The following is a 24739-nucleotide window of genomic DNA, read 5'->3' on the forward strand; positions in this document are numbered from 1 at the left end:
GTCAATATTGAAAAACTTTTTATTTCGTCAGACGAAAATAACATCATTCGCTTGCAGAACAGGCTTCGATATGCTGAAATTAGTCTCAACGAAGTATTTCCGATGCTACTACCAAGTAGAAGTCACTTTACAAATCTTGTTAATTCGCAGAAGTCATGAAAAATTAGGACATGCTGGAGTTGCTGATACATTAACAGACGTTCGAGAAACCTTTTGGATCATTAAAGGAAGGCAAAGAATTAAGAGTATTATTTTCAACTGCAATCTTTGCAAGAAATTTCGAGCTAAGCCCTTTACCCAAGACGAAGCTCCTCTTCCTCCAGACCGCATTAAACAGGTTCATCCATTCGAAGTCGCAGGAATCGACTATGCAGCTCCTCTTTATGTGAAGAGTATTAACGGAATGAAAAAAGATAACATTTCCCTTTTTACCTGCGCTGTCACCAGAGCCGTCCATCTTGAACTCACTGAAGATCTGACTACAAAAACGTTCCGACTTGCTTTTAGAAAATTTGTATCCCGCAGAGGACTTTGTAGAAAACTGTACTCTGACAACGCAAAAACTTTCAAAAGAGCAAAAATTGAGATAAATTTACAGTGGAAATTTTTAAAGGACAAAGAAATTCAGAATTATTTTGCCACCAAAAACATAGAATGGAATTTCATCATTAAAAGAGCTGCCTGGTGGGGCGGATTCTGGGAAAGACTCATAAAATCTACAAAAATTTGCCTTTGGAAAATATTAGGAAGAATATTTTTGACGTTTCCGGAATTAGAGACCATAGTTATTGAAGTGGAAGCAATTATAAATTCCAGACCATTGACCTTTGTCTACAGTGATATTGAGGAACCTGAGCCGCTTACACCTGGAAATTTCCTCATAGGCAGAAGGCTTGTTGCTCTCCCACAGCTTCGACTCAATCAACTTCTAGCAAATCCAATCTAGAACAAGGAAGGAAGCAAAAAAATTCCCTCTTAGAGAGAATATGGAAAAAATGGAAATCTTCGTATCTTCTAGAACTAAGAACGGCCCACTAGTTAAAGAGAGAGAAAGAAAATGTTCTACCAACCAAAGTCTCAACCGTCCTAGTGTACGACGAGAAACTTCCTCGACTTATGTGGAGAATGAGGATTGTCACCTGTGTCCATCCTGGACGTGATGGAAAGACTCGATCGTGCACAGTTAGACTTTCGAATGGAATTAATTTAAGAAGGCCAGTTCAACTTCTATAACCTTGTGAACTTGGCTAAGACTCAAGTGGGCTGAAAACTGTTTGCCTAATGGTCGTTTGGGGCCAGAGGATGAAAGAGATTAACTTTAATGCCAACAGATGGCGCTCAGACTGAAGGAATATTAATGTTTTTTATTTTGTTTAGTTTGATTTCTACAGCTTTGATGAAAGATGATCGTTTATGTATTGTCCGTCCTCTTCGTATTAAATCTGTTTTATCATTAGTAGAGCCCGGATTTTGATGACCTAAAAAATCTCAACTAATGCCCTTAAAAAGTGCAAAAAATGCCCTTAAAAAGGGCAAAAAATTCCCTTAAAAATCCAAAAATTGCGCAAAAAATGCCTTAAATAAAGTAAAAATATTGAATTAAAAAAATGTTTTGCTCTTTAAAATTATTATGAGTCCTTTAAAAAATATAAAGCAATGCAATACTTGTTCTGCGTTCATTAAAGTTTAAAAAATTTGTTTTATATCCTAAAATAACAAAAAAAGGAAAATATATTGACACCAAAATATTTTTATTTTGTATAGAAACTTTAATGGATATAACAACTTCCATCTCATAATATTACTAAATATCAGAATTACATTGGATTATTAAATGTTTTTTGATAATTTGAAATGTAAACGAGCGTCTCTTGTCTGAAAGTAAATTTTCATTCCTGCAGAAGCTTCTTTCAACGTCTACTGATGTTATAGGTGCGTACTTGAAAAAGACGGTCTCACTTACTGACAATTCTTCTTCAATTTGAAAAGATTTTGCTTCACCTGTTAATATCCTATAGATTTTCTTCATTGTTTGGAAGCCAGTGTAATAATGAAAATTGATAAAAAATAATAAAAATTGGAAAAAATTAACAAAAAACTTTAAAAAATGCATTAAAATGCAAAATATGCCCCAAAATTTAAAGAAAAATGCCCTATAAATCTAAGAAAATGCTCTAAAAGACAAAAAACGTGCAAAAAAATGCAAATGTCATCAAAATACGGGCCTTAATCATTAGAGTTCGTTTCCTTTTAAAAGCAAGCGATGCAGTATCGAAGTCCGAAGTAAAAAGAATGAACCAGGTAGGAAAGAATATATGAATTATTTCTACTCTATTTCTTCAGCATTACGCTCATAGTCAAATGAAAAATCAATTAATTTTCAAAAATTAGCAATATTGCTCAAATGATTTAAAAAATTAAAAAAATTGTATACAATTTTCCCAATTTTTAAAATGGCAAGTTTCAGCAACATTTAAAAAAAATAATTTCAGCACAATATTTACTACCGTAAATTCGTGCACTTATTTGCCTATTAGAACAATTTCTACGGTTATGTGCAAAACCGAAAAAAAAATATACATATATATTATATATATATATCGAATGCACGCTTGTAACATGCTTCGAAGGGCTAATAATTTTTAAAACACTTATAAAACGCACTATTTTATAAAGTAAATTAGGCTGATTCTAAAAAAAATTATTATTTCAACAGAACTCAGAATCAAATAACATGTAAACACCAAAAAAGCATGTACGTGAAAAGGTTTTCGTTTTTGCTTTAAAAATTACTGTCTTTTGTCAAAAAATGCACATTAATTTATAAAAATTGTAGACAGAAAGATAAATATTTTTCAGAGTGTTATTTGAAAATTTTATTCAAGCAATAAATTATTTTTCAACACTTTTGACAATCTTTGGTTAATGTGATGCATTAAATTTAAATTGCAATATTTAATAACCAATTATAAAATAGTAAAAAAGAATATTTAAGGTATCAGCATAAGATAACACAAAAACAATTCATCTGTATTCGAAAGATTCATACCATATGAAGCATGAACAAAAGTTTCATTAATATTCATTTAAATAATAACATACAAAACTTAAAATGGCTAACAATGAATTAAATTCCTTTTTTATTAATATGATCTAATGTATTGGAGTTTTTTTGCTTTCAAGTATGAATATTTATGAAATTTTATTTATATGATCGTAAGCTATCGTTAAGAATAAATAAGCTTCAAATGCCCATCCACATTGTTATGAATTTTTCTTTCTTTTAAAAGTATAACTAAAGCTTTTTTACTAGTTTTTTTTAAATAATACAAATGTTAACTCTTAATGACATCTTACATTTGTTTATATATACATATAAACATGACAAATGATGTTTAAATTCGTTTTATTTCACGTCTAAGAGTTCTGCAAAAGTACGAATGTTTTGCTAGTTATATATATTCTAAATTTCGCTAACAATAAACGATACCTAAAGCAATGTAATTCTTAAATACAACTTATTTCATTATTTAATTAAAAAGCTTATTACTAAGTCTGCAAAAACGAATATTAAAACATGAATGATAAATAACACTTACTCGACTATTAACGGTCATTTGATAACTGTTTGATGGAATTAATCTTTTTTTTTTTTTAATTTATTCACATTTCGGAAACCTAAATACTGATACTTTAGGCCCATTTTTGTAGTTCCCTTTACATCTTGGAACTACACACGAAAGGGGCATTGTTAAAAGCTGTAAAATAATGCAACATATATTTTTTTAAAGTCGTTTAAAACGACACATCCGACGGACAAACGACACTGCTATTGAATGAAGGACAAATATTTGAAATCGTATGTGACGTGACTAAAAGATGATCTCAACGGCCTTATTTCTCGGTGACTATGGATAATTACTACGTAAAATGTGGGAGTGTAGTATGCCAGTATCATCATTGAGAATGATTTTCCAACCATCTCGGTAACCGAACCTAATTTAATGATTTTTCTCTCTAAAAAGTCACAAAGCTGATTTTTATCTCATTTATTTCTGTCTTTATTGTGTCTTCAAATAACGCTTCTATTTTTCGGACAGAATGAAAAATGATTTCCACCCCAATGATTCGGAAGATTTTCATGCTAGAAAAAAAAAATTTATTTTATGAAGTTTTGTGACATTTTAGAAATAATTGAGAAAATAGTTTGAAAATATATATTTTTATTTCTTTGAATTCAAAAGCGAACGCAAATTTAGACCGGTTTGTTTACTTAATTGTTCTGTTCGAACAATTACGTAGAAGACAAAATTTTCAATATTTAAGACTACTCCTGTTGCATGAATTTGTACATTGAATGATGTTAAAACGTGCCGTATTAAATTTACTTTGATAGGGAAATTTGAAAAAGATAAAATGATATGAAATTATTTAAAATTTTGTAATAAGCATTTGCTGGTCTTCGAAAGCATAAATAAATGCTTCTCTCAACTTTCGAATGAATTTAGTTTCAATTAAATGGCTATCTGTTGAAAGATTAGATAACGTGTAAAGCTGAGTCAGCTAAATACCTTTCAAGATAACAGAAAAGGAACTCTGTTCCATTTAAAGATTCATCTATTGTGGCGTGTGTAACACCTACATACCAATGAAATTGTGCAAATCATTTCTAAACCACTCTTTGAAATAAGTAATATTGAACGTTTTCCACAATGTTCTCAAAAGCTATTGGTCATTAAATGACACGTGTTCACATTTGTATGGTCTAACCCAGTGGTCGGCAAACTTATTAGCCAAAGAGCCAAATATGAACATTATAACAATTTAAAAAAAAATTGGAGCCAAATCTGCTTGTTTAGTAAACTTTTATTACACTAAATAAGTAGTACACTAAATAAAACTAAATTTCATACTTAATAATTATTTATTAATACGAGCAATGTGCTTGCATCTCCTTAGAAAGTTTGAGTAAGTCAGGTTTGTATGTTGTTGTTTTTAATTTTAGGCATGATTCCAAGTTCTCATCAACAAGAGGACTTCTCAGTTTACTCTTGATAATGTTCATGCTTGGAAAAGATTGTTCGCATATGTATGTAGAACCGAAAAGGGAAAGAACAGCAAACTCGAGCTTTTTCAGCTGATCGTAAGAGTCTGGAATACTATTCCAAGCGTTGAAAATGATCATGTCTTCCTTCTCCAGGTCATTCAAAGCAGACCACTTGTGTTGTGAACTAAGATCAAATTTTTTCTTCTCCAATATTTCCAATTCATATTCGTTCGAATTTAGAGAGCCATTTCTCCTTGTTTTTTAAATCCAGCAATTGTATTTCAAAGCCACAAATGTCATACAAAGCTACCAATGTCAACATACGTAGCAGGTGTAATAAAATCGTATAAAAATACCTGTAAGATGTGCAGCTAGATAGAAAAATACAACAACTTTTTAATGAGACAGGACAACGGCAGACATGGTAGATAAGACCAAACTGTTCCCGCTGCAACTGCTGGTCTGTGATGCCAATTTGTACCCCCACTACTTTAGAAAAAGTATGCGCGCATGCTTGTGGTACCTTTGTATCACACCGGAGTACGCCGAAAACATACGAACAATTTCAGCCGGTAGCTTGTACATGCTTTGTGTTTACGTTTACGAAAACTAATAAAATTAAACTCGATGCTCGTTAGGTATTTTTACAATAATATAAAATTTTAATTACCTATCTGTCTTTTAACTTAAACAAAAAATTATACATGTTCTCGATTTATAGAAGAATTTTAATTTATCATAATAAGATTTTTTTCTTACCAAGTTCTTTTTTTAAATGAAAATATTATTGCGCCATCCGTGGATATTTGTGCCAGAGCCGCACTTCAGGTGCGAAAGAGCCACATGCGACTCTGGAGCCGCAGAAATTGGAATGATTTATTATAATATCATTATATGGTTTATTGATTGTACGACCAAACCTATAAATTGAGGGATTCATAGATACAACCCGCTCTTTAGATTATTAAAAAAAAAATATTAAAATCTAGTTTTGTGGCACATAACCTGGGAAGTATACTTAGACAAGATGCCTGGTTCTCGAACAGTAGTTCGAAGTGTAGTAAATTGTGATGGGTGCAGGTTAAATCCATATTCCCATGACAAATTATACCTCTGGGGGTAGTGAATTGGTTCTGTGGGATGACCTGCACTTGGTCATATTCTTGGCCATAGATGGCTCCATTTGAAAACAAAAAGAACAGCTTGTTTTAATGGCCTACGACAACAACATATAAAAGCGTATATGAACTTGTATGTAGCTGATTTTCTTTAAAACAAGTTTAATATTGATAATCACTGTCTGTCTTCTCAAAACATTTTCCAATCTATTTGTTTTGCCCAAAATTTTTAAACTCTTTCTAAACAACAAATAAGTATACAGTTCCTGGCCAAATTATTAGACGCGCTGTAAGATTCCATGTAAAATCTTAATTATCAGGTCATACTATACAGCTTTATTGTTTTTATGTGGCTGAAACCTGTTTGCACTTGTTTACTTTCGTGTATCAATTGGTTATATTGTACGATATATAATATAAATTCGACAATAGTTTAAATTCTATTCTGTAAGATTCTATGCAAAATCTTAATTATCAGGTCATACTATACAGCTTTATTGCTTTTATGTGGCTGAAACCTGTTTGCTCTTGTTTACTTTCGTGTATCAATTGGTTAAATTATAAGATATATAATATAAATTCGAAAATAGGTTAAATTCTATTCTGTAAGATTCTATGTAAAATCTTAATTATCAGGTCATACTATACAGCTTTATTGTTTTTATGTGGCTGAAACCTGTGAAACCTGTTTGCACTTGTTTACTTTCGTGTATCAATTGGTTAAATTATACGATATATAATATAAATTCGACAATAGGTTAAATTCGACGATATATTATATAAATATAGAATATTTATTATATCAGGTATTATAGTAGCATATTACAATAGTTAGACCAAATATTAGACGCACTGTAATGTTTTAATAATTGCATGTTTTGCACGAGTTTATACGCAATACTTTTATATTTAAACATACATGTAATGGGTTTTTATTCGGGAGATTTCTTATATACTTCCTATTTGTATTTATTTTCAGCGTATTGCCTTACAATGTTAACCAATTGATACACGAACATAAACAAGTGTAAACCAGTTTCAGCCGCTTGAAAACAATAAAGCTGTAGAGTATCACCTGATGATTAAGATTTTACAATAGAATCTTACAGTGAGTCGAATAATTTGGCCAGGGGCTGTAAGTCAGGTACACTCAAATAATACTATGGATGCATTTTCTGGGATATGTTTATTTTCAAGAAATAACAACAAAAATTTTAAAAAAAATAAGAGACAAACAATAAACACAGACTAGAGTTATCGCTTTCATACAATTACATTCTTTTGAATATGAAACAACAAATATTAAAGCACACTACATAAATGTGTAAAAACTATCCAAATGAAATGGCAACCCACGTTTTGATACTTTATTTAGTGGTCTTAAAAGATTTTCGAAAACAATAAAAGTTTTACAAGAGATTATTTTCATCTAGAGACTCTTTTGGACTAAGAGAACAAGTTTAAATCCATTAGAACTAATATTTTTAGGATTTATTTGGTGTAAAAGTAGTTTTCCTCAAGAAGACATGATTATAAAATACAGATTCTTCTCTTGAAAGGGTGGGAGTAACAAAAGCAAGGTCTTGTAAAATGCACTGTACATCATCACAAGGTGGGGAATGCATTCTTTTGATGCAATACTTTGAGTCTGCAAAAATATTACTTTATTTTATTTATTTATTTTCTTTTAATGCACTCGCTAAAAATATTGAATCCGGTTACCGCGATATTAATAGACGCACTCTAAGATTCGATGTAAAATCTTAATTATTAGGTGCTTTTATTACAGCTTTATTGCTTTTACGCGACTGAAACCGGTTTGCACTTGTTTACGTTCGTGTATCAATTGGTTCGCATTGTAATGCAATACGTTAAAAATAAATACAAATAGAAAGTGTATAAAAAATATAAAAGTATTGCGTATAAACTCGTGCAAAACATGTCTTTATTAAAAAACTACATTGCTTCCAATANTGTAATGCAATACGTTAAAAAGAAATACAAATAGAAAGTATATAAAAAATCTCCCGAATAAAAACCCATTACATGTATGTTTAAATATAAAAGTATAGCGTATAAACTCGTGCAAAACATGTTTTTATTAAAAAACTACAGTGCGTCTAATAATTTGGTCTAATTATTATAATATACTAATATAATACCTGATGTAATAAATATTCAATATTTATATAATATATCGTCGAATTTATCCAATCGTCGAACTTATATCGCCTAATTTAACCAATTGATACACGAACGTAAACAAGTGCGAACCGGTTTTATTCTCGAAAAACAATAAAGCTGTATAGTATCACCCGGTAATAAAGATTTTACATAGACCCTAATAGTCCGTCTAATAATTTGGGCAGGGGTAGTTCACTGCGCAAAATAGAAAACGGATCACCCTGATTAACTTTTGATCTAATGTTCGGATCTTCACGTTCTAAGACGTTCACGTTCTAAGATTGTGGTCCGTGCATTTTTATTGGCCCGGAAAATCACGTGGTAGGATCCAGTTGGTTGTCATCAGAATAAAATTAGTAAAAGTCATAAAGGTATTGATTTTCTATAAGTATTTTTATCTTTAATTTAAGGTTATTTTCCTGTACTGCTTTTAATTCGAGAGTTTAAAAATAAGAGAAATGTTTTTATTTTTATCATTATTATAATGTAATTCTGCGTTATTTTTTAAGCTAAAGCTATTTAGAAAGACGGTCTAACCATTTTACAATTATTATTTTTGTGCAAATAACATTAATATACTGTTATAAATTACAATTAAAGCGATGTGTGAAATGAACGATCAGCTTCCTGCACAATGAGATGCAAGCAAAAATAGTATTTTATTAAATACTATTTAATCCGCCCGTTTAGTAAGCAAAAATATGTTTGAAGTGCTATTTTAAACATGATAAATCAGTTTAGAAATAGATAATCCAAATAGATATTTGGAGGTGGGAGACAATAGAGTAATTTTTCTTAGTATTTATATGTTAAGTGAAACTGTTTTAGTAGTAAACAATTATTGAGAATCGGGGTTGGGGAGAGGCAAAGAAATATTTAAATAATATATTTCAAAAAATACTCGTGTAATCGGTTCAAATTACAGCTAAAATAGATAACAATTTTTTAATAGTCAAAAACTAATGTGTCCCGCAGTGACCGACCCAGCAGATCACCGAAGTCAAGCATCACTGGCTACGGTCAGTGTGCGGGTGGGTGACCACTTGCATTGGTCCTCGTTAAACTGTGCTACCGTAAAATGCTCGACTTCGCGCGCAGGTCGTCGAGCTACCGAAGCGGGGGTGCCATCCACTGCGCAGAGGATCAAAATTGTGATGGCATGTCTTCGGATCATCCTCCGGGATGTTTCCCAGACCGTCGCCAATAGCCCATTGTGCAGCTCTAGTGCGACGTAAAATTAACAACAACAACAACAAAAACTAATGTATGGTAATGATAGTATAAAAATGATGAACATACTTTTTAAATGGTTGCCCCCATTCTTATAAGAGCTATAAGTGCATTCACTGCTTTCTAGAAAGGGAAACTATAATTACAATATTTCATAGAAAACATAATTTTTATAAAACAGATTATACACACATTTAAATATGCATTTATTAATTGCAAAACAAGTTTAAATAGACATTGCTTGTCTTATTATATAACAAGAGTTGAACTCATTTTTTGGGTTATCAATGTTTAACTTCGTAGCCTTATAAGTTTTGAACCCGACAAGGAAACTCCTGGCATTGGGACAAATTAACCTTCGTGGAGGATTCGTTTAACGAGCATTTCCGTTACTCGGAGAAGAAAACTACGATAACCTCCCTTGGCTAGTTCTGCAGCAAGGGGATTCAAATCTATTATTCGTCTTACAATGAAAACAATTAATGTCAACTTTGTTTTCGGTGCGAGCTGAGAGCAGAATTCGCATCGCTGGAAATATTTTTTTTTTCTATAAAAATATTTTTATTCTTTATGAGAAACATAATTTTAAAATTTGTAAAAAAATTTGCACGTAATATATTAAATAATGTTGGGTAATATGATTAAATTAAGTTACACAAAATATTTATAGAAAAAATTTTAAAAAAATTTTAAGTAATTTGTTAAGTAAGCAAAAGCGGCATGTGTTGGTCAATGTTGATAATGCTTTTTAAACAATTTATCAAGAATAGTATTTTTGGGTTAATATCTTGAAGGACCAACTGCTTAATTTTTTTAAATTGTTGCATTTTATTTTTTAAAAGAATTTTTCCAAAAAAATTAATAAAAAACCTAGTGGGGGCATTAATGACAGTTTTACTTGCCTCAATTAGCATAAAAATTAAATAGTTCATCCTGAGTATTTGCGGATGTGTGCAGATTAATTTCATTAATAATTGGAATTCAAAAAATTATGTTTACCGAAAACCAAAATGGCAGCAACCGTGTTTAATAATTCCTTATTAATTAAGTAAAAACCAGCTACTTACCATTTAATAAAACCTGATACGCAACTTTAATTAATGGCATAAATGTGATTTTTAGATTGAAACGTGCAGGGAAAGAAATAATGGATAATAAATATAAGCATAGCAGCTAAATAATTAGGGCTCTCCTTGGATTCACGAATCTTGGCTTAATAAGAGAGCCTATATTGACCTTATGTAAAAATGTCGATTCACCCGAGATTTTACAGCCATTTTACAACCAATATCGGTCTTATGTCACCCTATATTTTATATTGAGCAGTGATGGCTCAGGGGATAGAGCCTTCAATGTGGTGAGCCGTTTTCGAATCCCAGTGAAGGCTGGTCGTCACGAATTACCATATATGGCAGTACTTTTACTTTCGTTACTTGTACCGCCGGTACAAGTAAAAAGTACGTATTTTTACTTGTACTTCGTTACTTTTTAAATTTGGTACTTTTACTTGTACTTTCGTTACTTTTTTAGGGAAAAAGTACAAGTATTTGTAACGGAAATGTCGAATGAAATCGTTACTTTTTTCTAAAACTCCTCGGTAAGCTTTCTAAAAAAAAACAAGTTTTACATTTTTTGGGGTGTTAAATTGCAAAGAATTGTCCAAGCTGAACACCCTGCTATAACTAATTACGTAGCAGAAAAAAACCCAGGGATTTTAAATTTTCTAAAGCTGAAAACATTATGCCAATCACCAGCTACAGAAGAATTTATGGCATACATGAGCTCAAATGTCGAAACGGAAAGCATATCAATTTTGAATCGATATCCAATCGTAAAAAAATTATATTTGAAATATAATACTGCAGTACCTTCTAGTGCTCCCGTGGTGCGCTTATTCAGCGTGGCTAAGCATGTTCTGAGAAATTCTCGCAGCAGACACAGTGACACCACTTTCGAAATGCAATTATTTTGCAAAATGAATAAAAATATTAATTAGCAAATTATTTTCATTCACTTTCGAGTTTTATGCTTTTATTTAACACATTTTAAACAAAAAATGTTGGATTTTGTTATTACGTTTTTCAATTTTCTTTTTGAACTCACTAAAAATACATTTTTGTCTTAAAACATTTTTTACTAATTACATTTTTAGTTAGTACATTTTTTACTAAAATTATGTTTTTGCCCGACCTTGTCAAACAACGCCCAGTCAAATCTCTAAGAACTTCAGAACTATTTGTGCCATTGAAAACTATTATAATTACTATTTTAACTCTTGAAAACTCGAAGGTATTAATTTAGCCGCTGATACTAAAATTCGTTTACAAATTTTAACTATCCCGTTTGGCAGAAATGTTCGGAAAATGATTTTCTCGCATGACTTCAGCATTAGCCATTGTTACAAATAAAACTGTAGACTGTTCTGTTTCAACTTATACTGCACATTCAATTATTTTTTACTAGCTCAAAGATCACAAAGCTATCTGAAACCCCGTGTTTGCTTTGTTTATGTTTGTGCTTTTAAAACGCGTTTCTATAGAGTAAAACAATTTTAAATCAATGGTAATTTAAATAAATAAAAATAATAAACTAAAAATTAAAATCAATAGATAAAATTTCTTTTTCGTGCAAATCCATAAAAAGTTTGATATTAAAATTATATTTGATTTTAAAATTATATTATACGATTATATTATAAAATTATATTATAATATTCTTCCGAATTTAAAAATAAATTAATGTCCATAACTTTCAAAATTAAAAATAATTAAATAAATAACAACAATTTTGCAAAAACATTAAAGAACATAAGAATATTATTCAATAAAATTTTAGGTTACTTTGAATTTTCGATTTCCTAGAAATGTACTTTTAAATCGTTACTTTTTTTGTTTAGTACTTGTACTTTTACTTGTACTTTTTACTCGTTACTTTTTAAAATAAGAACTTTTTACTTTTTACTCGTTACTTTTTTAAAAAATACTTGTACTTTTACTCGTTACTGTTTAAAAGTAACGTTGCCATATATGCGAATTACGCTTCCGGTTTGCACCGATCACAGTGCTGACGTAAAATATCCTCAGTGGTAGACGGATCACGGGTTAGAGTCCCCTTGCCCTCAGGCTAACCGGGTGAGGTTTTCGTAGTTTTCCTCTCCATGTAACGCAAATGTGTGCTAGTTAGATCAAAAAGTCCTCCTCGAAGGCAAATTTCTCCCAATTCCTGATCTAGAAGTTCCCTTGTCTTCTGGATTGGGTACAAAATGAAAAGTCTACGGAGTTGAACATTAGTAGTCGTAAACCCGAAAATTCGGGTCTGCTGTTTGAAGACGATTATAAAATAGAATAGGTTATTTTATGTTTATTATTTAGCCAATATATACCTTATATTAGCTCGATATAGGCCGATATTGTCCCATATAGGACTAATATTTAAAAATCAAAATATTCCGCTGTGCATGTTCATATAGGGACCATATTGTGCCCAACTGGGCCCGAGGTGAAATGGTTGCTAGGGAAATGTCAAATAAAATATTTTTTAAATCTTCTTTTCATTTATGCATTAATAATTATACATTTTAATCTTTTGCATTCTTTTTTAAATATTCTAGGATATTTTTGTAGTGTATTTCTTCATATTTTGCTAATAAAGCAAAATGTACTAGAACCAAACAATAAAACATTTATGCGCAGTTAAAACGTTTATTTCATTGAAATTTCGTACCTTTCTAATCAATCCTATACTTCTCTAAAGCTAATACAGTTTTTAAAAACAAAAGAAAAAACTCCTATTTATTATATTAGTGATATCTTGCAGCAATATCCTATAACAATATGTCTAATATTACAATAATAGAGATATTGCTATGAGAATATTTAAAAATTAAAAATTTGGGAGGTTAAATTTCTTATGAGTAAGAATAGATTTTATTTAAAGATAATTATGACTTACCTGCCATCGTCTTCTGATCACGAACCGCTTTAGTTTTTTCTTATCAATCGTAGTTTCTTGTTTCTTTTTATCTCGCTACAAAATAACATGATAATTACCTTCTTTTACAACATTATGTCAGACAAGTAATTAGATTATGAAAAACATTTCCCCATATTTTCATAACTTTACTTTTTTTCTACTGCCAATAACAATATTGTTTTCGATATTTTTAAGTTTTGTAATTTAATTGACATTTTCTAAAATAAGTTTCTAATATTTTAGAACTTTTTATTGCCTTTTTTTATTTAGTGTCAGAATATATTATTTGAGGCAACCACTCCCGGAAAAATTATTTTTAAAAAATAATGTAAAGCATACGAAGTAACTATCTTAAAATAAAATGTACCAAAAAAATAAAAAAATTTTAACGCGTTAAAAATATTTGTGACATTTTAAAAAATTAATAATATATTATAGAGCGAATTAAGTAAATTTATTTTACAAATTAAAATAATGTGTTGAAATATGTATTTGGATATAGTGATTGAGTGAGCAGGCAATTATTGAATTTCAAAGTAAAGAAATTAAGGCCGGAAATAGGAGTAATTAAATTAAAAGGGAACATACTCACCCCATACAGGAGAAATAACATTTATTTATGAACAAACAGTAAAAAATATCTTTTGACACATTTTGTAAGAGGCCTAGAATTAAAAATGGCTGACAAGAGAATTTAAATAAAAACAAAATATAAGAGAACTGTTGAAAAGATAGAAAGAAAGCTTGAGATTGTCTTTAAGGCATAATAATGTCCATTAATTCCTTTTATATCATAAGGATTGGGAATGGTATTGCAATGACGTTAAGCATCCATCCATATTAGGATTTCGTGTTTCAGCTCTTATTAAGTATTACAGTTCAGTACTTATTAAAAAAAGAATGAATTTTTACAAGTTCACGTGGATTCGAATATACTGTCATAAATTAAGGAAAAATCACAAAAATAACGATATTTTTTCCAAAAATAAGCTAAGCCCATTGAAATTTGAATATGTGGTTAAATAAGAGTTGCTAATTAAAACTGCAATATGTAAATTAGTGGTGTTGCAATGGAATGGCGTAATCTTCAATGACCAAAACATTATATGCTGAAATTCGAGATGGCCAATTTGTAACAATAACCTCCAAGCATCATTTGTACAAACAACTGCGATGGAGATCTATTGGAAGACTAGAGGTAGGAAACAGTCACAGAGGAGTAGCCAGGTGGTCAAATGGGAGTCCTTCTATGGTTCATAAACTTTGGCAACAATTTCTAACCAAAGTGCGGGGAAGGTTGAGCAAAAGGGCGGTCAAGTGACAAGGGCCACGAGAAGAGGGTGTGTAGGGGTGGTATCTCTTTCGGAGGACGCACAGACCTGAGTGTCTTTCTACGTGGAGCTGTAAATGCTCACGTGTTTATGTGCGGCTTATGCCGGTGTAAGAGGTGATGACTTCGTGCTAACGCAACCCCACACGGGGCTCGCATCGTGGATGGTCATGTTCAGCAGCAAAAAATTCAGTGCATGGAGTGGCCAGCTTGATCACCGGACTTGAATCCTATCGAGCATGTTTGGAGGCTTTAGAAAGACGTGTAGCTGCTTTCAATCTTTCTCCTCTGACCTTGTAACCCTTGCAATTACATTGCAAAGCTTTGCTTGGTTCGCACTTCCAAAGGAACTGGTAGACCAGATAATTGAAAGCATCACACGTCATTGTGTGTACTGTATTACTACTAGAGGTAATCCTACTCCATACTGAAGGTACTTTTTCCATTCCAAACTGAAACATCTGATTTATTAATTTCATACACATGCTAATCTCTGAAACATCACAATTGTCTGGTTAATACTTTTTATGTTATTTTATTCATTATTATGTGTACTATAATGTGTGCCAGTTTCAATAAATTCTATGCGTAACTTTATGAGTTTGGTCATCTCTTTTTGATTGTTCCTTAAATTATGATAACCAGTCTATTTTATCCTATGGGAAATACAAATGGGGGATTGGTTTGCCTTTGAATATAAGATAATTATTTTCTTTTACAACAAGCCATTCCAAGGTCGAAGTCTGTTATTTGTAAGAAATATTTATAATAGTTACAGTTTCGTATCAAAACTCTTGTAACATTTGCTTAAAAAGAACTATTACCACTTTCATCTGAGCAATAGGGGGGATAAGGTGAAAGTAATTTCATGGGTCTGAGGGTTGATTTATACGGGTGGAGATTAAAGTAATTATTAACAATTGAAATTTAAATATGCTTTAAAATCTAACTTACCCTTAACCAAGTATGTTGCAGTGCTTGCGTTGAATCTAAACGTTTCCTGAAAAGACAACTTATTGTATTACTGAATACATTTTTATATCTATGTATAGTGTTAGTCAGGGTAAGACAGGCTTTTTGGAACAAAACGAGAGGAGTAAGACAGGCATTCAAACCGTCGAAACAATGACGTTTTGAATGCATTATCCTCTTATCATCTTTCAATCAACATCTCAATTGAGATATCCTCGTAATTCTTTTTATTGAGAAATACATAGTCTCGTTAAGTATGTATTTACGAGAGTACGTATACTGGGGCATACTCTCGTAATTGTACTATTGAGATATCATCGTAATTCTTATTACTGACAAATACGTAACGCATGTATTACGAGAGTGTGTATACTAGACATAATCTCGTAATTCTTATTATGGACCAATTAGGTGGTATCATAGTGTTCTATAAAGTGAAAATGAATTAGGCAAAAATATTAAAAAAGTAAGATTTATTTATTTGTTTATTTATTTGTTTAAATAGTGTTTAAAATGCGGCACTGTTACCTCGCACCACAAAATAATACACCAATACATTCAGCTGAACAAGTCGCTTTGTCTTTGGGATATTGCCTACCACGTAACTCCGGTAGTGAGATCTACACATGGAGGTCGAACTCACACAATTCAGAACTGGCTTTGGCATAGTGGTAAAACATGATGGTAATACTGTTCACCGGATCTCGTCCAGAGCGTCTGACCACTGCTCAATCTTTGAGGTCGAGCTGATGGCCTATGAGATGGACTTCAAACAAGGAAGACAGTATTTTTATTGATTCACTCTCCTCACTTCATGGCTTGGCTGAGCCCACTCACAAAAACACTACAGTTAATGAAATAAAAAAACTATGGCATAAAAATATTACTTTCAATTGGACCAAAGCTCATGTGGGGACACGGGGTAATGAGGAGGCCAAGGAAGCCATCAGACTCGATCGAGTGGATTTCACTGCCCAACTAACCCCCATACAGGTCAAGTCGATAATCAACGAACATGTTATGATACGGTGGAAAAGCGAATGGACAAACAGCTCCAAGGGACGTCAAACTTTTAAATTTTTCAAAGATCCAAGGGTCACCAGACAGCAGGCAGATTTTTATTTAAACCAATTTCTCACAGGCCATGGCATGTTTGGAAACCATCATTCTTCGGGAATCTGGCCTGCGGGATCAGCAAAGTGACCCTAGAGTGTCCCTCCACCGTACCTTTTACCTTACTCATCTTAACTACTGACTTTTTTACACCTCTTATTTTATCATGATGTTCTGTTCATTTTATCTTTATTGGAATCTTGTCATTTACAATTTTCGATCATCTTTTAGTTTCTCACCGACTTTTTAATTTGCTCTTTTTAGCCTATCTCTTTGATTTTTACTTGTTTTGGGGCCTTTCCCAGGTTTCAACATTCACATTTTGTACCTATTTTAATTTAGTGGACCTTTTCCACTTTATATTTTAACTGTTGCCTTCTTCTGGTGTTTATCTTATATTATACAAACTTTTAAAACTGTCAAATTTTTAACACTGTCAGAATAAACTAAGTGGTTTTTAAATTGATCTAATAGAGCAATAAGGGTCTTTCGACCTGCTCAACAGCCTACAGACTCTGTTAAACTCTGATATTTTTAAACTTTAAAAATGCTTAAAATGGTATAAACTGCATGTAGCAGTTTATACCATTTTAAGCATAAGATGGATATTTGTTGACCATCGAATGAATTTTTTACTGATTTTAATAAATGCCCCCGGGGGGGGGACTTCGCCGGGTCCCTCGACCGGTGAAAGTTTCGCGTTTAGGGGACCTGTCTCGGCGACGAGTCGAATATTTCCCTTATACCCATATTGGGAGGATCGGGGTTAACCTACTTCCTTAATATATACCTGTTAAGAATCTAAAGATACTCTGACCAAATGTGCCTATTGTTGTGGTCCTTCAAATTATAAACAATGCCCGAAATCAGCGCTGGTGAAATCTAGAAGCAACTACAGGTTCAATCGCCAAAATTATAAAATCCACCTTAAGAGAACTGTTACATATGCCTCAATTTTAATTCAATTTATGCCAATTTAAAACGCATAAGATTATAAAAGCTGATTGCTACCACTGATGCTTGGTTTTGCTCAAAAGTTATAAGATGGATTTTATGCCCTCTCATACAAATGCTTAGTCTCAATGATATGTAATAGGATCGTGATTACGTTCATTTTAACGATTTTAGAATCCTCTGCATAAATGAAGTGAAAAAAATATGTACATGAGGGGTTACCATTTTTTTAAAATTTTTTATATATGCCACCAGACAAAAATTGAACAGCCGACAAAAGTTTTTGGATTTATAAATACTAATGTTCAACCCCGTAGCCTTGTAATTTTGAACCCAATCCAGAAGACAAAGGAACTCCTGGATCAAGTTTTGGGAGAAATTTGCCTTCGTGGAGGACTTTTTTTTATGGAACTCACCGGCATCGTTACATGGAGAGGAAGACCACGAGAACGTCCCACGGTTAGTCTGATGGCAAAGGGACTCTAACCCATGATCCGTCTACCACTGAGGATATTTCACGTCAGCACTGTGGTCGCTGCAAGGCGGATTCGTTTCGACCAGTCATCGCTGGGAATTCGATCGTGGTTCACCTCATTGGAAAGCGACCGCTCTAATCCCTGAGCTATCGCGGCTCTAGGGGTTACAAGTTATCATCAATCGAGGAAAAAAAATAAAATCAAAACTTGTTTTAAAGCCTGATAAAAAAAAAACCCAAAAAACAATCGAGTTCAAAGCGAGAGATACACCACCATATTTCGAATGGCAATCAAATTTGTTTTGAAGCCCCATTTTCCTGACAATCAGTGGTAGAAATCAGCTTTCAGAATTAAAAGAAAAGTTATTTAAGGAATTGTTTTTTAATTTATTTTGCACACTGTAAAAATAAAAAAAATAAAAAAAACTATAAGAATGCATTAAAAATGCTACTTACAATCTTTCTTTTACAAGTAACTTAGAAATAAAATCCTTAGCATCTTCAGAAATATCATCAAAGCTTTCATCTTCAAAATCCCATTCTGCTCTTGTAACATTTGCCATGGTCTCCATGTCACTATCTCCCATAAAAGGAGATAATCCGGACAATCTAAAATGGACGCATTCATTTTGACTTTTTACTCAAACAATTGGGAAGAACAAAAATCATTTCATTTTAGCATGTTTTCGGAATGTACGTGACTAACAGTTTCTTTTTATTAAAGTTATAACATATGTATAGGCCTTTTTTTTTACTCCACTAAAAGTAAATAGTTATGAATAGTTAACCGGTAATTTTTCGCAGAAACCATATCTTGTCATTTTGTAATTGAATATGAAAGTAAAGTAAAATATTCTAAAATAAACTCTAATAAATTTTGTTTATAGTAATTGGATATCCCCCAGGATTTCGTAAATTGATAATGCAAGTATAATGAACAGGAAAGTGCTGATTTTACTCCACACTGAAAACAAATGATTTTACAACCTTTTTTTTTCTATCTTACTTTCTGCTCAAGAAAGACTCAAAAGACTTTTTTACTCAAACCAATGCTTCAAAGTAATTTTATAAAATGAGTCGCTTTAGATTAGTACATATTAGATTAGTACATATTAGTACATAATGTATATATTATAAATATTAGCGTAATAATGTCATGTCCAATTGTGGGCAAATTGTTAAGACTCTTTTCCCAGTAGATCATCGAAGTCAAGCACCACTGATGATCAGTGTAAGGGTGGGTGATCACTAGGATCAGTCTAAGAAGGGGCCTTGGGTGTGCGGTATTTGGTACTCGTTAAACTATTCTTCGCAGTTTGTCAAGCTACTTAGGTGGGGTGGGGCGCTCTGCAGATAATCTTGTAATGGCATGTCTTCAGATCATCCTCAGGGATATTTCCCAGACCGTCGCCAATGGCCTATTGTGCAGCTCTAGGGTGACGTTAATAAACTACAGCAATAATAATTTAATAATGTTTAATAATTTAATTAAATATTTCTAATTAAACACTGAAAACAAAGCTGTCGTAACCCTTAATATTATATTTAATATGTGTCAGAAAAGCATTTTATTTTAAAGATTTTATAGTTTGTCTTTGTATAGCACTCCCCTAGTCATACGTGGCTATGATTAAGAGGTTTTACTATTTCAAGTAGTTCATTATTTTAAACAGATTTTGACTCAGGTCGGCGAGAGAAAGAAGCTCCTCTCTTTCAAAATTCTTGTTTCCATAGCAGCAGAGGGCCTTAGACTTCGTGGGAAGGGGATTTTTTTCTATAGACAAACTATATCCGTTTCAACGGGTACAGGATAGTTTTAATTGGTAGAGGAGGAGGATCAGCTCTCTGTTCGTTTTCGAACATTCGAGGAATAAAACATTTTTGTCACCCGTGGAAAAGTTCCATTCCGATGGATTGCTATGAAGTTGTCAAAGTGAAGGGTCCTAAAAAATTACTTTTAATAAAAATTTTAAGTTTTGCAAGTTTAACAACCTTTTAAAGTGTGGGACTATTGAAAAAAATGAAAATTAAGAACTTTATAAAATGGAGTATTTTAACTTTTGATAAAATTGATACAATTATGCTTTAAAAGATCCAACTCTATTAAATCTATATTATTATCTTTAAAAGAGTCGTATGGTTAAAATTTGATTTCTCAGGAACTATTCACCCGATTTCGCTCAAATTCTGTATTTTGCTATGTAAAATTAGATACTTTAAAATTTTGCAAAAATTTATTTGCCTTACAATTCTAAGGTTTTACGACTGTATTTAAGTAAAATAATAAAAAATAGTNTGGTTAAAATTTGATTTCTCAGGAACTATTCACCCGATTTCGCTCAAATTCTGTATTTTGCTATGTAAAATTAGATACTTTAAAATTTTGCAAAAATTTATTTGCCTTACAATTCTAAGGCTTTACGACTGTATTGAAGTAAAATAATAAAAAATAGTAAATATTTACTAAAATGTATTTTTTGCATTGAATTGTCTTTGGATTATCGAATTTTATTTGTATTTTATATGCGCAAAGAATTTTTAATTCCCTTTAAAAGTTCTCGAGATACGGCAAAATACGCAAAAATTAAAATTAACATTAGGGGGTCCAAACTTTGAATGGCTCTCCTTACCAAACTATGGGGATCATATTTGCCAGATTGCGGTTACCCCTATATTTTGGAGGTAAAAAATCTGAATCCGTTGAAAAAAAGGTATGTTTATTCAGGGAAAATACGTTTTTGTGTCTGATTTCGTAACTTAAAACATCGTCTGGATGAACTAATTTGCATATTTGAGGTCATTGCCCTTTGACCCATTAAGATTTAGTCCTAAAACGTGAAAATCCAACCAATAGATCAAAAGTTATTCAGGATAGTCCTCTTTTTGAGAAGAAATCTAAAAGAAGACATCAAGTACATACTTACAGAACATAACAAATAACGCCAACGCTCCACATATCAGTTTGGTAACCAATATTTTCAAAACAAACCACTTCTGGTGCAACAAATTCTGGTGTACCAAATAGTACTTTCAATTTCTTCTTTGGATCGTACTTTCTAGCTAAGCCAAAATCAATAAGTTTGATTCTATTTCCTGTTCGACTGATACAAAGCACATTTTCTGGCTGAAAACAGAGAAACATTCTCAGAGATTCAAAAAATTCTCAAGAACAACTCTTGCAACAACTAAGTTTAATTCATAATAAAAATGCAAATTTATAATTTTCTCTATTATTGTTGTCGTCGGTTATTAAGGCTGAGTCTGTTTTCCAGTGGCGCCAAAAATTCTGCTGCACTCATACGTCACACCCGTTTATAAGGCGGACACATTCATTAATCCACAGATCGTAATTTTGACCTGAACCAGGGAATGATCAATCTCCAATTCAGTACCCCCAGAGGTATTGATTTGTTATGGAAACATGGAGGACTTGGTGACCCGACAGATTTAACATGCACCAGTCACCATTAACTACACGGTGAGTCTTCGGCTGGCTGGATTCTCACAAACGTGAGTCCAGGGTCCTGCCAACCTGGCCATCCCGGCCTTAATTATCTCTATTGACAGGAATTAACATAAATTACTGCAAAAATACCATATAGATACTTTAAAAAAAAACATTTTTTTTCCAACGACAGTTTTTGACATTTATGATGTAATATATGCAACAATAAGAAATCTTTTCAATGCAACAATAAGAAATCTTTTTCAAATAATGTTTTGATTTTTACAAATAAACAAGAGTGTACAATGTTACAAATAAATAAGAGTGTAAAATTAAGACAGTTACTTGATAATATCATTAACAAATAACAGCAACAAATCAGTAAGTTATTGTGAGACTGACTTTTAGAAAAAAACAATTTACAGATTTTGATGCAGGTCTAAAATAGTAACGTACGATCAGGTGATCAGATCGGTTATAGATCCGGGCCATAAATTAAAGTACTTTAAACTTATTAATACATTTTTAAAATAATTTTTCAAGTAATTATTTTATTTTATAACTGTTATTGAACAGCTTGGGTTTACGACTAATAATGTTCAACTCCATAGTTTTGCAATTTTGTCTCTAATCCAGAAGGGAACTTCTGGATCAAGTAGTGGGAGCCTTCGTGATGGTCTTTCTAATGGAACTAACCCGCATACGCGTTATATGGAGAGGGAAACCACGAAAACCTCCCACGGTTAGTCTGACGGGACCCATGATCAGTTTACTGCTGAGGATATTTTACGTCAGCACTGAGCTCAGTACGAGCTGGGTGCGGAATTCGTATTGACCAACCATCGCTGGGATTCGAACCTGGCTCACCTCATTGGAAAGCGAGTGTTCTATCCCCTGAGCCACCACGGCTCTTTTTCAAGTAATCCTCATGTTTTCATGAAATATTTCAGTCATAAAATGTGATTTTCTTAAATGTAAAGTACATGCTTGTCAAAAAAGAGCCGATAAGGCTTTATCGTTAGTTAATTGTTTAAGATAATCTGATGCAAAAAGTTATTAAACTGTTATTTTTTTAATAGAAGCGTTTATTGCATCAGTATTGAATATTTTCTTCATATAACAGAAATGCCTGTAAAATTCAGAATTAACTGCTTTTCTCTTACATCTTCAAATTAATATCTTTTACCAGATTTTAATTAACGAATATGATCGGGTGTCGATTTGAGTTCATAACACAAAGATCTAATATAATTTTCTTAGCTTTTAACATTGTTGCATTCTTCACGATTTTAACAATCTAAGTACAAATCATTATTTCTGCGCAATCTATGAATTATTTGATATATTCAGTGTATCTGAATGCGTCTTAGATGGTCTTCGAATTGCCTTACGCCATCTCGTGCTCATACTGGGACTATAGAGGAATTTGAACAAAGATAAGTATGGTGATAAAAAATTTATAATGATAAAAAATGATAAATCATAAAAAATAATGATGAAAAATGCCTTACCTTACTGATATAAAATGCCTTAATGGTTAAAAAAAACTGCGATGTTAAAAAAATGCAATTGATTTCGTTATTCATTAATTATCTTACCGAAATTTATTAGAAATTTTAATTTTTATTTAACAAACTAAATACTTTATGCTTCGTTTTTAAAAATTTCTTTTTTAATTGATTTCGTAAATGTCCTATTCTAGAATATTGAATCTGTTTGTTACAAATTATAGAATTAATTTATTTGTCCCATTATTGTTATTGTATATTATTACATAAATATCAATTATTATATTTCTAATTAATAATAATATTAATAATAATATATGTTATAATAATTATTAATATATAATAATTATTATTATAATATTAATACTTTGCCTTATCTCATTTGCCACAATTTAATTTAAATTAGACATCATACTCAAAATTAAAGAGGATTAATTATATTAAAATTAAAAAGAAAGCAAAAACAATTCTGTTTAATTAAACTTATGCACATTGATGCGACTACTTTATGTTATTTTTCCTGATTACGAATTACTTATAAAAATGTTACTTACCTATTTGTTCCAACTGTTATTTANTATATATATATATATATATATATATGTATGTATATATAACTTAAAAAGCATCTATTAATCTTTTTAAAAACCTATTAGTACAACAAGTTATGGATAATTTAAAAATTAAGTCGTAAACATTTTATTACATAAGCGCTAAGTCCGTATAAAAAAGAAGTACAAAAAGTATAGACATTTGAGAATGCTAATTAATATAAGTCACGAAAAAAACTGGCGAAGTATATCATTACTACTAAAAACTACTAACAATATATACACAGGTTTCTATAAACTTCATTTCATGTTTCCTCCAAATATTTTCTAAAGTATTCATTTCAAACATCCTGTATGCATATATTATGAGTTGAAAACTTAAAAATGTTAAAACCTGACAAGTCGTTAACGATTAAAAATATCAGCTGACATTAAAAACATTTCGGGGAACAAAGTTTCATTTGAACTGGCAATCAAACTGGTTTTGGATGTCTCCGTTTTCCTTTAAAGTAATCCGTTATATTTCGATGGCGGGTTTTCATTTGTCCCTTCTTAAATATTCCTTAGCGACTTAGTAAAGTGCTCAGTGCATAGTTGTTTGATTTAATTTTTTTACAGGATTGTAAAAATAGTTATTGAGTTTGGTGATTATTAAAAACATCCTTTATAGTTTGCTTATCAATGAGACAAAAATAATTAGCAACGCCTTTGGAACTATGAAATCTGATTTTAAAAGTTATTTCTTCATTTCACTTTTTATAAACATTGAGAATGAATGGTTCTCGAGGATTTCACTGAATTTTGCTCAATTATTAATTTTTTAATTGAATGAATCACCAC

The 24739-nt window shown here is 31.5% G+C and overlaps 2 protein-coding genes across 2 annotated transcripts in view; one reads left to right on the forward strand and one right to left on the reverse strand.

The window, feature by feature from the left end:
* Positions 1–70: 70 nt before the first annotated feature.
* Positions 71–946, forward strand: LOC139427093 (uncharacterized). The gene has a single exon (XM_071187733.1). The coding sequence runs from the start codon at positions 71–73 to the stop codon at positions 944–946; it is 876 nt and encodes a 291-aa protein (XP_071043834.1).
* Positions 947–7334: 6388 nt separating this feature from the next.
* The window catches only part of LOC107439970 (myosin light chain kinase, smooth muscle), a 38117-nt gene continuing 20712 nt past the window's right edge, over positions 7335–24739 (reverse strand). Inside the window, exons 6-11 of the mRNA XM_016052732.3 lie at positions 21320–21519; positions 18852–19004; positions 15836–15881; positions 13531–13605; positions 9649–9702; positions 7335–7813 (exon numbers count right to left, since the gene is read on the reverse strand). Coding sequence (XP_015908218.1) covers positions 9652–9702; positions 13531–13605; positions 15836–15881; positions 18852–19004; positions 21320–21519 — 525 coding nt within the window. The 3' untranslated portion in view covers positions 7335–7813; positions 9649–9651. The remainder of the gene's footprint in view (positions 7814–9648; positions 9703–13530; positions 13606–15835; positions 15882–18851; positions 19005–21319; positions 21520–24739) is intronic.

The sequence above is a fragment of the Parasteatoda tepidariorum genome, chromosome X1 (assembly GCF_043381705.1).
Source record: "Parasteatoda tepidariorum isolate YZ-2023 chromosome X1, CAS_Ptep_4.0, whole genome shotgun sequence".
Lineage (NCBI taxonomy): Eukaryota > Metazoa > Arthropoda > Arachnida > Araneae > Theridiidae > Parasteatoda > Parasteatoda tepidariorum.